The sequence below is a fragment of the Nerophis lumbriciformis genome, linkage group LG20 (assembly GCF_033978685.3).
Source record: "Nerophis lumbriciformis linkage group LG20, RoL_Nlum_v2.1, whole genome shotgun sequence".
Taxonomy (NCBI): Eukaryota; Metazoa; Chordata; class Actinopteri; order Syngnathiformes; family Syngnathidae; genus Nerophis; species Nerophis lumbriciformis.
In genome coordinates this window covers 28,980,767-28,997,900 of record NC_084567.2, presented here as the reverse complement: position 1 = coordinate 28,997,900, position 17,134 = coordinate 28,980,767, and the positions used below count along the sequence as shown (strand labels likewise).

The 17,134-nt window shown below is 41.2% G+C and overlaps 1 protein-coding gene across 4 annotated transcripts in view; it reads left to right on the top strand.

Moving 5' to 3' along the window:
• Positions 1-16,026, top strand: part of cacna1bb (calcium channel, voltage-dependent, N type, alpha 1B subunit, b) — a 439,095-nt gene extending 423,069 nt beyond the window's left edge. For all 4 annotated transcript variants that reach the window (XM_061980760.2, XM_061980758.2, XM_061980759.2 and 1 more), the window contains exons 47-48: positions 8,900-9,117; positions 12,980-16,026. In XM_061980760.2, the coding sequence (XP_061836744.2) occupies positions 8,900-9,117; positions 12,980-13,525 (764 nt within the window). In that variant the 3' untranslated portion in view covers positions 13,526-16,026. The remainder of the gene's footprint in view (positions 1-8,899; positions 9,118-12,979) is intronic.
• Positions 16,027-17,134: the final 1,108 nt, after the last annotated feature.

The following is a 17,134-nucleotide window of genomic DNA, read 5'->3' as shown; positions in this document are numbered from 1 at the left end:
GAACTGCAGATTCCCGAGATGATCATCATTGTTACGCATCAATAGTTTTTTTTAGATTTTCCCATATTATTTTTAGAGATGTCTGATAAATGCTTTAAAGTGTAATATCGGAAATTATCGGTATCGGTTTCAAAAAGTAAAATTGTATGATTTTTTAAAACGCCTGTTGTATGGAGTGGTACACGGACGTAGGGAGAAGTACAGAGCAGTTGCGTCTCCCAGTCATACTTGCTAACCCTCCCAATTTTCCAGGGAGACTCCCGAATATCAGTGCCCCTCCCGAAAATCTCCCGGGGCAACCATTCTCCCGGATTTCTCCCGATTTCCACCAAAACAACAATATTGGGGGCGTGCCTTTTAGGCACTGCCTTTGCATGCCGGCCTAATCACATACTATCTACGACTTTTCACACAAGTGAATGCATGCATACTTGGTCAACAGCCATACAGGTCACACTGAGGGTGGCCGTTTAAACAACTTTAACACTGTTACAAATATGCGCCACACTGTGAACCCACACCAAACTAGAATGACAAACACATTTCGGGAGAACATCCGCACCGTAACACAACATAAACACAACAGAACAAATACCCAGAACCCCGTGCAGCACTAACTCTTCCGGGACGCTTCAATATACACCCTCCGCTGCCCCCTAACCCCCACCTCAACCCTGCCCACCTCAACCTCCTCATGCTCTCTCAGGGAGAGCATGTCCCAAATTCCAAGCTGCTGTTTTGAGGCATGTTAAAAAAAATAATGCACTTTGTGACTTCAATAATAAATATGGCAGTGCCATGTTGGCATATTTTTTTCCATAACTTGAGTTGATTTATTTTGGAAAACCTTGTTACATTGTTTAATGCATCCAGCGGGGCATCACAACAAAATTAGGCATAATAATGTGTTAATTCCACGACTGTATATATCGGTATCGGTTGATATCGGAATCGGTAATTAAGAGTTGGACAATATCGGAATAACGAATATCGGCAAAAAAGCCATTATCGGACATCTGTGATTATTTTCCCATTTCCATTTGCCCCTTTAATTATATCAATATAAAAAAAAGCTTTTGCTTTCCGTAAAAGTTTTATCACTTTGTTTCGGAGTGATATAAAGATTTGTCGGTAGATTATACTTATCAGCAATCTGTTTCAGCTTCACTAGGGCGGCGCTAAACATGCGGCTCTCGAGCCGCGGGTTGCTGACCCCCGGGCTAAGGGGTGGCGGCTCTTACGAACACGTCAAGGGGCGAGCAGTGAAGCGGATGCTTTGAGGGCTGGACCTGCCTTAGGACAGAGAGAAGTGAATACATGTAAACTAAGTAAATGTTTTTATTAGAGATGTCCGATAATATCGGACTGCCGATATTATCGGCCGATAAATGCTTTAAAATGTAATATCGGAAATTATCGGTATCGGTTTCAAAATTATCGGTATCGGTTCCAAAAAGTAAAATGTATGACTTTTTAAAACGCCGCTGTGTACACGGACGTAGGGAGAAGTACAGAGCGCCAATAAACCTTAAAGGCACCGCCTTTGCGTGCCGGCCCAGTCACATAATATCTACGGCTTTTCACACACACAAGTGAATACAAGGCATACAGGTCACATTGAGGGTGGCCGTATAAACAACTTTAACACTGTTACAAATGACAATAACAAAAAAATATGTTTTTCATGAGCTGTGTACTAGTATTTAATGTCTGGGTAGGGGTCCTGCTTTGGAAATAATTTGTACCCCTTTCAGATATCGCATTCAGTTCCCACTAAAACATTCACATGTTGCACAATGAGATGTAAACATGGGATCATGTGTACATTCCTGTAACTTTCTGTTTGTAAAATATATCTTTATTTGTATTTCTTTAATATAATATTAATAATTTCATGATTCATATTTATAAAGTAAGATTAAATTAAGAAAAAACTTTTTATTTTTCACTAAAGAAGGGTTCGGTGAATGCGCATATGAAACTGGTGGGGTTCGGTACCTCCAACAAGGTTAAGAACCACTGGTTTAGGTGCACGTTTGAGCGCCACTCAGAGAATTCCACTGGCCAAAATGTGCAGGAAAGTTGTGGTAATTGGACAAAGTTGCAAGGCCGTGCATCATTTGTGAAGACTGGTTGGATTTGCATTAATTAGCGCGATCGCGACGTCACAAATTCCTTGAGGGAAGGAATGTTGTGTGGTCTGCTTTTTTCCCCCCACATGTTAAGTCACTTTAAATATGACAAGTATATATCATACTGTAGTTCTCATGCAGCACTGCTTTCCTGTGGGACACCAACATGGATGTTAACATCATCAACAATCATCACATGGTCAAATTTAATACGCTTTGAGATGGAGTACATAAATCAGGAAAAGACACATGAGAAGTTTTTGGTTTCATAGGCTGGTAATGTAAGACTTCAAGTGCCAGTTATTTAAAGGGGGTCATGTTGTGATCTTTTTTCTACATGCAAAACACGTCCTTTTGGTCTACATAACATGTATTCCTGGTTCTTAGTCAAACGTTTGCGTAGATTATGTTTTACAGACTATCTTGTCAGCCATGTTGTGTTTTAGCGCTTCCATATGGAGTCCACTAAGATACAAGTTACAACTATACTTTACTTTTTAGTAAAACTGGCAACGGCAGAGGATGTTAGCATGCATGTGCCTGTACGAGACAGTCTGCCCCACAACAAGAGGATAGAGAAAAAAGGAAACTTGGTGAATACAACTTTGGACTACAATGGCGGACTCGCGCAATTCTCTTCGGGCAAGCCTTTCTACAGACGTAACTAAGGAAAATAACGTAACTAAAGTCTCAAAGACAAATAAGATCAATAACGAGTGTTTTGACATCTCTCTTGGATTAATCAGCTGTTAGACTATTGTAGTGAATCACACTTGAGCCATCATACAAACCCTGTTTCCATATGAGTTGGGAAATTGTGTTAGATGTAAATATAAACGGAATACAATGATTTGCAAATCATTTTCAACCCATATTCAGTTGAATAAGCTACAAAGACAACATATTTGATGTTTAAACTGATAAACTTTTGTTTTTTTGCAAATAATCATTAACTTTAGAATTTGAAGCCAGCAACACGTGACAAAGAAGTTGGGAAAGGTGGCAATAAATACTGATAAAGTTGAGGAATGCTCATCAAACACTTATTTGGAACATCCCACAGGTGAACAGGCAAATTGGGAACAGGTGGGTGCCATGATTGGGTATAAAAGTAGATTCCATGAAATGCTCAGTCATTCACAAACAAGGATGGGGCGAGGGTCACCACTTGGTCAACAAATGCGTGAGCAAATTGTTGAACAGTTTAAGAAAAACCTTTCTCAACCAGCTATTGCAAGGAATTTAGGGATTTCACCATCTACGGTCCGTAATATCATGAAAGGGTTCAGAGAATCTGGAGAAATCACTGCACGTAAGCAGCTAAGCCGGTGACCTTCGATCCCTCAGGCTGTACTGCATCAACAAGCGACATCAGTGTGTAAAGGATATCACCACAGGGGCTCAGGAACACTTCAGAAACCCACTGTCAGTAACTACAGTTGGTCGCTACATCTGTAAGTGCAAGTTAAAACTCTCCTATGCAAGGCGAAAACCGTTTATCAACAACACCCAGAAACGCTGTCGGCTTCGCTGGGCCTGAGCTCATCTAAGATGGACTGATACAAAGTGGAAAAGTGTTTTGTGGTCTGACGAGTCCACTTCAAATTGTTTTTGGAAACTGTGGACGTTGTGTCCTCCGGCCCAAAGAGGAAAAGAACCATCCGGATTGTTATAGGCGCAAAGTTGAAAAGCCAGCATCTGTGATGGTATGGGGGTGTATTAGTGTCCAAGACATGGGTAACTTACACATCTGTGAAGGCGCCATTAATGCTGAAAGGTACATACAGGTTTTGGAGCAACATATGTTGCCATCCAAGCGACGTTACCATGGACGCCCCTGCTTATTTCAGCAAGACAATGCCAAGCCATGTGTTACATCAACGTGGCTTCATAGTAAAAGGAAGCGGGTACTAGACTGGCCTGCCTGTAATCCAGACCTGTCTCCCATTGAAAATGTGTGGCGCATTATGAAGCCTAAAATACCACAACAGAGACCCCAGACTGTTGAACAACTTAAGCTGTACATCAAGCAAGAATGGGAAAGAATTCCACCTGAGAAGCTTAAAAAATGTGTCTCCTCAGTTCCCAAACGTTTACTGAGTGTTGTTAAAAGGAATGGCCATGTAACACAGTGGTGAACATGCCCTTTCCCAACTACTTTGGCACGTGTTGCAGCCATGAAATTCTAAGTTAATTATTATTTCCAAAAAAAACCCAAAGTTTATGAGTTTGAACATCAAATATCTTGTCTTTGTGGGGCATTCAATTGAATATGGGTTGAAAAGCATTTGCAAATCATTGTATTCCGTTTATATTTACATCTAACACAATTTCCAAACTCATATGGAAACGGGGTTTGTACATGAATCATATATTTAATGGACGTTTGAAAGTAAACAATGTGATAAAGAACATTTTACAACAACCAACATTAAGACACTGTGCTTGTAGGCTGAAATTGGCGGTCGTACTTGCCGGCGCAACAACTTCATGGCTTCACAATAGTTACGTAGTACAGAACTAGACGTTGAGTAATCGCTCGATATACCGGTACATCGCGGACAATAACTGACAGTCTGCTTTGCCAGTCTAAATGGATTCGCTATTTTTCGCAGTCTTCCCTTGTCCACGGGAGCCCGCATTGTCATTGTCTCTCCTTCGACAAATGGACAAAGTTTTTCGCTAAGTAGAATCACAGCTGACCTGGAGATTCAAAACTTCTCTTGCCGTTCCTCTAACACCAGTGTTGGGACTAAAGTAACGCGTTACTGTAACACCGTTACTATCGGCGGTAAATAGTAATCTAACGCGTTATTTTTTATATTCAGTAACTCAGTTACCGTTACTACATGATGCGTTACTGCGTTATTTTGCGGGTTTTTTTATGTAGTATCGGCTAGAAACTGAGAAGATCTGAGTGTTTTATTGCAGCGCTGCGGAAGAGGCGACAAGGAAGAGGCGCGCCGGGCGCTGTCTGTGTGTACGTGTGTGTGTGTGTGTGTGTGTGTGTGTGTGTGTGTGTGTGTGTGTGTGTGTGTGTGTGTGTGTGTGTGTGGGAGGGGGCGTGTCTGTGTCTACTAACAAGACGTCATGGCGAACCCTGAAGCCGAGTTTCTTAAAATGGAGATATTTTCAGTACGTTTCTTTTATCGACCACAAAGAAAAGAACATTTTAGTTGAATGTAAGTTGTGTCTTGGATCAAAGATCCTATCCTCGCAATTCAAATATGCTGAAACCGCTACAAAAACAACATGCTTCGACGAAGCTAGTAAAGAGACACACACTTCACCTCCACCTCCAACAGCGGCTGGATTTTAACGAGGCACTGCACACTGAAGGTACACACACTCTGTCAATTCTCATATATACTCTTTCATTTTAGACTTTTAGAGTGTTTGATTATCACATCACTCTAAATGTTTAGACTATAAAGTTCACAAACCTAAAGAGGGATACTAGTGGGCCAGGCTAATATTTCCTTTTCTCTAAACGAAGTGGGGAAATGTGTAGTGTTCTGGGCTTCAGACATGATTTTATTTCAGAATTCCTTGAGATAAAAAAAACGCCTTGTTAGGCTTTATGTATGTAGTGTGCCTTTCTTGGTTTACAGCTATGTTGTTATTATGCTGTTTGTTACTTATGTATGTTATGTTGCAGCTATTTGAAATAGTTTTGTCAATTTGTTCTGGTCTGAAACAAATTGGCCCTTTGAAACATATCTTTGTCTTTGTGTGTTGTATGTAGACCACATTGCATAGCAGAGTTCAGTGATACAAATACATGTCAAGTTGATCAACAGATTGTATTATTCTCCAGTGCAATAACAGTACTGAAATGAAGGCTAAAAGGGCATTAAATGGGGCCTTAAAAAAATTAAAAATATATATAAGTAACTAAATAGTTACTTTTCACAGTAACACATTACTTTTTGGTTTAAGTAACTGAGTTGGTAACTGAGTTACTTTTGAAATAAAGTAACTAGTAACTGTAACTAGTTACTGGTTTTCAGTAACTAACCCAACACTGTCTAACACAGTGGTTCTTAACCTTGTTGGAGGTACTGAACCCCACCAGTTTCATATGCGCATTCACCGAACCCTTCTTTAGTGAAAAATAAAATGCATTTTTTTTTTTTTTTCAATTTCAAGACAAAGTTATATGTTTTTATACTGGTGTACAAAATGAACCGTGCATGAACATCACCTTGTTCAAAGAACAAAACCAACACAGTGCATTAACTCACAACAAATTACACACCTGCAAATCAGATGGAACATTAGAGGGAACATTGTTTGGGGGCATCCATAATACGCCGATAGGGAGAAGTTTTTATTTACACGATGAGTCGGGTGTGTCTTGACGTACGCTCCGCCGAACCCCTGAGGCCGACTCATCGAACCCCTAGGGTTCGATCGAACCCAGGTTAAGAACCACTGCTCTAACACGGCACACAACAGATCCCACCAGGCTGCCTTTCTTACAGGCCTTATCCAAAACCGTCGCTCAACATTGCTATGTTGACGTCTGAGATGTGTTGTATCCCAATTACCGTATTTTTTGGAGTATAAGTCGCACCGGAGTATAAGTCGCACCTGCCAAAAATGCATAATAAAGAAGGGAAAAAACATATATAAGTCGCACTGGAGCCAGGCCAAACTATGAAAAAAACTGTGACTTATAGTCCGAAAAATACGGTAGCTGCAATCGCGCGTTTCTTTCTCTTAAGGCAGGCCTGGGCAATTATTTTGACTCGGGGTCCACATTTAGAGAAAAAATGTGTCTGGGGGCCTGTATATCTATTTTTAGGGACACTAATACAAAACCTCAGAATAATGTCTGATTGAATGCTAAAAACGTTATGACATACCGCCTTAAAAGACGTAATGGAATTTTACATGTTTCTATGAACGATAAAACCCTGAATATTGACAAAATATGAATGTCACACCCCCTTTCGATCGACATATTTTACAATCAAGTGAAACGCAACAAAAATGCAACAAACAGTGAAATATGAACGCGAAGGGTACAAAATAAACCCCACCTACAATCTGATATATCTGATATATCACTAAGCTTTAGAACTTTGTTATGAAAATCTCCTTCCGCGTCTGTGGAAACGCTTCCCGCCCACACTGCTTGGTGCCTCGTCTGAGCTGCTGTGACGTAGATTACCATAGTAACTAATTAGATTACCATAGTAACTAATTAGATTACCATAGTAACTAGTATATCATCCAAAAGCGCAGATTCCAACCATTGAAATACTTTGTATAGTTCAAGACTTACGGTCATTAGAAAACATGACTGCACATCATAATGGCAGCTACAGTTTCCATCTTAAAGATCTAAAAAATATATTTGGGAATGTCCGACGGGCCGGATTGAAAAAGTTAACCCGGGCCTTAATTTGCCCAGGTCTAAAATACCAAAATTCAACAGTCAAATCAACGTCAGAACCCAACATTGAATAAACGTTGTCAAAAAAGATGTTGTTTCAACGTATTTCTGTTGTAAATTGTTGGTTGGGAAAATACCAAAATTCAACGGTCAAATCAACGTCAGAACCCAACATTGATTAAACGTTGTCAAAAAGCATGTTGTTTCAACGTTGTATTTGTGTTGTAAGATGTTGGTTGGGAAATGACCAAAATTCAACAGTCAAATCAACGTCGGAACCCAACATTGATTAAACTTTGTCAAAAAGCATGTTGTTTCAACGTTGTATTTGTGTTGTAAGATGTTGGTTGGGAAATGACCAAAATTAAACGGTCAAATCAACGTCACAACCTGACATTGAATAAACGTTGTCAAAAAGCATGTTGTTTCAACGTATTTCTGTTGTAAATTGTTGGTTGGGAAAATACCAAAATTCAACAGTCAAATCAACGTCAGAACCCAACATTGATTAAACGTTGTCAAAAAGGATGTTTCAAAGTATTTCTGTTGTAAAATGTTGGTTGGGAAAATACCAAAATTCAACGGTCAAATCAACGTCAGAACCCAACATTGATTAAACGTTGTCAAAAAGGATGTTTCAAAGTATTTCTGTTGTAAAATGTTGGTTGGGAAAATACCAAAATTCAACGGTCAAATCAACGTCAGAACCCAACATTGATTAAACGTTGTCAATAAGCATGTTGTTTCAACTTTGTCTTAAGGTATGTTTGGGCATGTCTGGATGACTCGCCTCCATATTTCCAGTGGTTAGCTCCGAGTTACGAAACCGCTTTATTATGAAGCTGGCTGTGGCGCGTTCTTTCTGACGTCACTTCCTGTGTGGGGAACGGTCTTTCTGGCGTCACGTCCTTTCAGAACTCAGATTTAGTGTGGCTGAAACGGGGCTTAGGCTAAATAATTATACTTAGTGTGGCATAAAACACGTCTTTCTGTGGCAGCGTCGGAGAGAGTTGTACATGTAAACAAACTGTTGAGTCACACTCCACACAACGGTGAGTTCAAGGGCCGCTGAAATTAGTAGGACAAAACGGCGCTCACCAAATACTCTCATCAGTGAAGCATAAACACAAACATATTAAACAGTGGGCTTTCTAACAATTAGGAAGGTTTGTGTCGTGTTTGTCCTCCTACAGAAACCAAATTACAACAAAACATATATTTTTCACCCCATTTTTTTTCCATTTCTATACATTTTTTTAAAATAGCTCCATGGAGCAACCAGGGCGCCTCTATAGAGCCGCATGTGGCTGTAGAGCCACGGGTTGCTGACCCCCGCACTAACTTCACAATTCCTATTTCTCCTTAGGCTCCTTCACCGACCCTTCAGCTGAGGGCTTGTCCAGGGAACGAGCAAGGGAGCGTGATCGCAGTCGCCATCACGAGAGGAGGCATCACTCCTCTGCAGGGGAGCAACGCTACTACTCAGAGCGTTACAGCTGCAGGGAGACGAGCCACGCCAAGTCAGCCAGTCCAAGCCGATCCACGTCTCCAGGAGAGGCACAGGAAACTTCTGTCCTTAAACAAGTGAGTCTTTTCAGTGACATTTAAAATAGGGGTCTTTAACCTTTTCCAGGATCCCCAAACTGATGGAGAGATGGAGCAGGGACAACCTACTCATATATCCTGTAAATCAATGTTTTAAACTAAACCGGTCCTAAAGGTACCTTGTTTTTGTGCAATACTAAGATTTTATTCATGACCTACTCTATTCATATCCTATTCTATTTAAATTATAATGAAAATTCTATTGTTCTTGTGGTAGACTTCAACAAAATAAAAAGGGTAACAGTTGCAATGAAGTGAAGAGAATAGAAATTAAAATAATAATAAAAACATTTGAAATATAAAATCAAGAATAGTAACCCAGCAGACACAATAAATTGATACAACGTAGATTATGCATATATGGTTTATTTTTAAACTGACTTCTAAACAACGTTGTAAAATAGTTGTGTTTGTAAATTGAGCCAACGTTGATGTCAAACATTGGATCCACGTTGTTGGTTGGGAAATGACCAAATTTCAATGGTCAAATCAACGTCACAACCTGACATTGAATAAACGTTGTCAAAAAGGATGTTGTTTCAACGTTGAATTTGTGTTGTAAAATGTTGGTTGATAAAATACCAAAATTCAACGGTCAAATCAACGTCAGAACCCAACATTGAGTAAACATTGTCAAAAAGGATGTTGTTTCAACGTATTTCTGTTGTAAATTGTTGGTTGGGAAAATACCAAAATTCAGCGGTAAAATTAACGTCAGAACCCAACATTGATTAAACGTTGTCAATAAGCATGTTGTTTCAACGTTGTATTTGTGTTGTAAAATGTTGGTTGGGAAAATACCAAAATTTAACAGTCAAATCAACGTCGAAACCCAACATTGATTAAACGTTGACAAAAAGCGTGTTGTTTCAACGTGTATTTGTGTTGTAAAATATTGGTTGGAAAAATACCAAAATTCAACGGTCAAATCAAGGTCAGAACCCAACATTGATTAAACGTTGTCAAAAAGCATGTTGTTTCAACGTTGTATTTGTGTTGTAAAATGTTGGTTGGGAAATGACCAAAATTCAGCGGTAAAATTAACGTCAGAACCCAACATTGATTAAACGTTGTCAATAAGCATGTTGTTTCAACGTTGTATTTGTGTTGTAAATTGTTGGTTGGGAAATGACCAAAATTCAACAGTCAAATCAACGTCAGAATCCAACATTGAATAAACGTTGTCAAAAAGCATGTTGTTTCAACGTATTTCTGTTGTAAATTGTTGGTTGGGAAAATACCAAAATTCAACAGTCAAATTAACGTCAGAACCCAACATTGAATAAACGTTGTCAAAAAGGATGTTGTTTCAACGTATTTCTGTTGTAAATTGTTGGTTGGGAAAATACCAAAATTCAACGGTCAAATCAACGTCAGAACCCAACGTTGATTAAACGTTGTCAAAAACCATGTTGTTTCAACGTTGTATTTGTGTTGTAAAATGTTGGTTGGGAAAATACCAAAATTCAACGGTCAAATCAACGTCAGAACCCAATATTGATTAAACGTTGTCGAAAAGCGTGTTGTTTCAATGTTGTATTTCTGATGGAAATTGTTGGTCCGAAAATGGCCAAAATACAACGGTCAAATCAACCTCGAAACCCAACATTGATTAAACGTTGTCAAAAAGCATGTTGTTTCAACGTTGTATTTGTGTTGTAAAATATTGGTTGGGAAAATACCAAAATTCAACAGTCAAATCAACGTCGAAACCCAACATTGAATAAACGTTGTCAAAAAGCGTGTTGTTTCAACGTTGTATTTCTGATGTAAATTGTTGGTTGGGAAATGACCAAAATTCAATTGTCAAATCTGACATGATCTGTGGTCTAGATCATGTTTTGTTTGGTTATGTTCTGTTGGTTTTTGGACTCCATAGTTCCTGTTTTTGTGCACTCTTGTTTGTTTTGGTTTCCATGACTACTCATTAGTTTCACCTGCCTTATGCACGCACCGGTTCTAATCATGATATTATTATTTAAGCCTGTCTATGGCAGTTAGTCTGCCTGGCGACATTGTTCGTTTCATAGTTCTTGATGATAGTTGCATGCTTGTGTTCATTTCATGCTCTGCTCATGTCATAGTTCATGCTGCTCTTTTCAAGCCACTGTAAGTGTTGTTTGTTTTATGTTCATAGTTTACGTTAAAGTGTTAGTTTTGTTCCCTGCGCTAAGTTCGTGCCTTCGCCTTGTGCACCTTTTTGTTTTGTACTTTGTTGAGTTATAGTCAAGATTAAATCATGTTTTTACCTTCAAGCCATGTCCAGTCTAGTCTGTTTGCATCACGGGAGAAAAATTCTCGCAGCAAGCTGCGTAAGAATCTACGTCCTGACAAAACCATTTTCAGAACCCAACATTGATTAAATGTTGTGAAAAAGCATGTTGTTTCAATGTTGTATTTGTGTTGTAAAATGTTGGTTGGGAAATGACCAACATTCAACGGTCAAATCAAGGTCAGAACCCAACATTGATTAAACGTTGTCAAAAAGCATGTTGTTTCAACTTTAGGTTTGAGTTGCTCAATGTCAGGAACTAATTCAACAAGTTCTCAACGTTGTTTTAGGCCTCATTTACACCTCACACCTAAATCCCACCTCATCTTATCGTGTCCACACACAATAATGCCACCGTTTAAGACCCCCTCGTCTCCTCCGTCCGCCTTTGCAACTTGACCTAATACGCATGCGCGGCATATGCGCACGTCATAGTCACCTCCAGTGTTGCTTTGTGTGCAAGTTCTTAAATTTAACTTATCTGAACAATATCCAGTGTTGTGGTATTTCAATGAACTGGAATCCAGTGTGCTGTGGGGCCCTATTGTAGCGAATCACACCTGAGCCATCATACATTAATAAGGTCTTTAATAAACACGTGAAAGTACACAAATAATTTTACATCAATCAAACTCGGAATCTAGATATCTAGACACTCCTCACTCTTTTGCCTTCACCTTTATTGTCCATTTGTTATTGGTGACTTTATATACTCTGGACCTAGATGTTGAGTCCGCGACATACATGGCGGACAATAACTGATAGTCTGCTTTGCTAGTCCAAAATCATTCGCCGGTTTCCGTAGTCTTCCTTTGACGGCCAGGTAATACAAAGCACACACTACCTTTTTTATCACATTCACGGGAGCTCAATTCTTGTTGTCTCTCCTTTGACAAAGAATCACAGCTGACCCCGACATTTGAAAGTTCTCTTGCCGTCTGAGAAGTGTTGTATCCCAAATAGCTGCAATCGCTTTCTCTTAAGGTATTCATGTGTGAGTTCCACAAGCGTCTGTACAGACGGAAGGAGAAACACGGGCATGTCTGGATGACTCGCCTCCATATTTCCAGTGGTTACCTCCGAGTTACGAAACCACTTTATTATGAAGCTGGCTGTGGCGCGTTATTTCTGACGTCACTTCCTGTGAGGGGCGCGGTCTTTGTGGCGTCACTTCCTCTCCGAACTCAGTTTGTAAACGATCAGTGAGTCCATACAAACTAAGAGCCGGAGATTCAAGAAAAAATTGTCCAAGGTGGGGGACCTTAAACGATAGTTTAGTGTGGCTGAAACAGGCCTTAGGCTAAATAATTATTTGTTTAAGGGGTTCTCCGGCTTAGTCTAGACATAGCCTTAATGTCTTGTGCCTGCTGGGAAGCCAATAAAATATAAATAAAACAGAAAAATAAATGTAATGACCACAATCCATTACAGAATTGGACCTACATGGTCTGCAGACCCTCTGTTGAAGACCTTTGCTTTGAAGTGTTGTACTTTCTGCATTAAATGTTGCTTTTTGTCACTGGTTTTACTTTAACCTCTCTAGTAATATTTGGTATTTTGTTTTGACAGCATGGTAGCACTGGAGGTAAGCCTGCACCCTCTGGTTCAAGCACGCCAGGCCGTGGTCGCAGGCAGCTCCCCCAGACACCCCTGACCCCTCGTCCCGCCGTGGCCTACAAGACCGCCCACACCGCCCCTCTGCCGTCAGCTGCCAGCACCGCTATGGTTTCCCAGACTCGTGTCAGCCGTGGCCTTTCAGAACACGAGCGCTTGCACGGGGACAATGACCTGTCCCCGGTACCGGTCACCTGCATCGGCTCCGACCCCGATTTAAATCTGCAGCCGCAGGGAACTTCTCGCCAAGCGCTCTATGAAGAAACCGATGACTTCCAGGACGCCGTTAGCAGTCAACTGTTGTCACACTCGGCCAGAGCCGCCACCTCCGCTACCACTTCCGCTTCCAACGAGAGTGCTGCTGTGCCTGCTACAGCGGCGGCCGCACAAGGCCGCGCTGACGTACCCAACGGTTACCACTTCACCTTCGGGGTCAACGCCGCCTCGAACGACAGAGGAACAGGAAGCCTCAGGGAGCGAGAGGAGGAGGACTGGTGCTAACATGCCAGGATAGAAGACAGGTTTTTTTCCTATCCACTGATGAGGGAGCAGCTTAACCGCGTTGCTCGGCTCAGTCCGCGTGAGCTGGTCAGAGGCTGACGCGGGAAAGAAGTCAGAAAAAAGCCGGTTCAAAGTGCTGAAAAGGCTTCAGATTCATTCCAGTGTCCAAGTGTTACTCTCCTCATTCATCAGTTATTGGCAAAAGGAAACGGGAAGCTCAGCTGAACTTGCACTGATGGCACAATGAAGACCCTCCAGTATTGTTGTCTGGTAGTGTTGGAGGAGACTTAAGATCTTTAGATCCTAGTTAAAAGTCGTTGTTGACCCCCACGGAATGCCCAAATAATATAATAAGGAGATGAGTATTTGATCCCCTGCTGGATTAGTACATTTACAAACAGTCGAGGATTTTTAAGTCAAGTTTAAGTCGTTCCTGTTTATGTCGACCGACTCTTCATACCGCGTGTTCTTCATATGACTAACAAAGTGTCTGCTTAAGTTGTCACTAACATACACTATATTGCCAAATGTATTTGGCCACCTGCCTTTACTCACATATGAACTTCAAGTGCCATCCCATGGAATTGCCCAAAATGTTTTGGTATCCTGGAGCGCTCAAAGTTCCTTTCAGGGTGGCCAAGCGCAACTCCTGAAAAACAACCCCACACCATAATTCCTCCACCATCAAATTTCACACTCGGCACAATGCAGTCCGAAATGTAGCGTTCTCCTGGCAACCTCCAAGCCCAGACTCGTCCATCAGATTGCCAGAAGGAAAAGCGTGATTCATCACTCCAGAGAAGGAGTCTCCACTGCTCTAGAGTCCAGTGGCGACGTGCTTTACACCACTGCATACCATGCTTTGCATTGGACTTGGTGATGTATGTCTTAGATGCAGCTGCTCGGCCATGGAAAACCATTCCATGAAGCTCTCTGCGTACTGTACGTGGGCTAATTGGACGGTCACATGAAGTTTGGAGCTCTGCAGCAACTGACTGTGCAGAAAGTATTTGCACTATGCACTCTGTCAGTTTACGTGGCCTACCACTTGGTGGCTGAGTTGCTGTTGTTCCCAAACTCTTCACTTTTCTTATAACAAAGTTGACTTTGGAATATTTAGGAGCGAGGAAATTTCACGACTGGATTTGTTGCACAGGTGGCATCCTATGACAGTTCCACGCTGGAAATCACTGTCTGAGAGTGGCTCATTCTTTCTCAAATGTTTGTAGAAACAGTCTCCATGCCTAAGTGCTTGATTTTATACACCGGGCCAAGTGATTAGGACACCTGATTCTCACCATTTGGATGGGTGGCCAAATACTTTTGGCAATATAGTGTACATGGTCCACTGATTTTTTTTTGTATTGGGATGCTCCGATCAGGTTTAATGCTGCAGATTTTGATCATTTTCAATCAATCAATTAACGTTTATTTATATAGCCCTTAAACACAAATGTCTCAAAGGGCTGCACAAGCCACAACGACATCCCATCGGCTCAGATCCCACATCAGGGCAAGAAAAAACTCAACCCAATGGGGTGACAATGAGAAACCTCGGAGGGGACCTCTTGTTGCTGACTATAGAGAAAAAGAAGGAGTTTATTGATTACAGCATTGACGCAGGCTACAGTGGTGGATGTGTGCAAAATTTCGGGACTTTTGCACCCGAATTCACAACAGCAGTAACCATTAGATAAGAAAAGTTGGTTTTTGCATAATATTGTGAAACAAACGCCATAGGTTGCCGTATGTTGAAGCGTAGTACGTCTGACTACAGTAGCCGTAATGCGCCGACAAACCATTAAAGTGGTGCGGCTTCGTAGCTTACCAAAGTCATACTAAAACATTTTGACAGTTTTTTGATTGCTGTGTTTAATGTTTTATATTTTCATTGGAACATCAACGTTTTGGTGTTGCTTGTTTACGGGTGCTTGCTGGCGTCATTGTTTGAACAAGTGTCAGCCAACCGGCAGTCCACACGTACTGTACTGTATCTCTTATGTGTAACTGCCATCTACTGGTCACAGTTATCATTACATCATGTACCAAATAAACTGGCTTCGAGGTTGGTTAGCACAACCAGAATCAATACGTATATACGGCGCACCGTTGTTGTCGATTTTTAAGAAAATTAAAGGATTTTAAGTGCGCCTTATAGTACGAAAAATACGGAATTTCCTTATTTTCTTTCATTACATACAATCGTTTGATCAAACATAAAGGCAATAGTTGTTTGAAAAACAACTCCTGAAAAACAACCCCACACCATAATTCCTCCTCCACGATAACTAAACAAAGCTAGAAACCCAATCTCCTATTTTTAAATTTCTAAAGTTAGAATAGAATAGAATGGACTTTATTGTCATTATATTTGCATACAACGAGATTAAAGGCCTACTGAAATGCGATTTTCTTATTTAAACGGGGATCGCAGGTCCATTCTATGTGTCATACTTGATCATTTCGCGATATTGCCATATTTTTTCTGAAAGGATTTAGTAGAGAACATCGACGATAAAGTTCGCAACTTTTGGTCGCTGATAAAAAAGCCTTGCCTGTACCGGAAGTAGCAGACGAGTAGCGTGACGTCACAGGTTGTGGAGCTCCTCACATCCGCACATTGTTTACAATCATGGCCACCAGCAGCGAGAGCGATTCGGACCGAGAAAGCGACGATTTCCCCATTAATTTGAGCGAGGATGAAAGATTTGTGGATGAGGAAAGTGAGAGTGAAGGACTAGAGGGCAGTGGGAGCAATTCAGATAGGGAAGATGCTGTGAGAGGCGGGTGGGACCTGATATTCAGCTGGGAATGACTAAAACAGTAAATAAACATAAAACATGTATATACTCTATTAGCCACAACACAACCAGGCTTATATTTAATATGCCACAAATTAATCCCGCATAACAAACACCTCCCCCCTCCCGTCCATATAACCCGCCAATACAACTCAAACACCTGCACAACATACTCAATCCCACAGCCCAAAGTACCGTTCACCTCCCCAAAGTTCATACAGCACATATATTTCCCCAAAGTCCCCAAAGTTACGTACGTGACATGCACATAGCGGCACGCACGTACGGGCAAGCGGTCAAATGTTTGGAAGCCGCAGCTCCATGCGTACTCACGGTACCGTGTCTGTGTATCCAACTCAAAGTCCTCCTGGTAAGAGTCTCTGTTGTCCCAGTTCTCCACAGGCCAATGGTAAAGCTTGACTGTCATCTTCCGGGAATGTAAACAATGAAACACCGGCTGTGTTATCCAGCACAACAGTCAGTGGGTGCATTCTACGGCGGGGGTGCGTTATGCGGCACAACACCTGCCGCAATACACCGCTTCCCACCCACAGCTTTCTTCTTTGCTGTCTCCATTGTTCATTGAACAAATTGCAAAAGATTCACCAACACATATGTCCAGAATACTGTGGAATTTTGCGATGAAAACAGACGACTTAATAGCTGGCCACCATGCTGTCCCAAAATGTCCTCTACAATCTGTGACGTCACGCGCAGGCGTCATCATACCGAGACGTTTTCAGCAGGATATTTTGCGCAAAATTTAAAATTTCACTTTAGTAAGCTAACCCGGCCGTATTGGCATGTG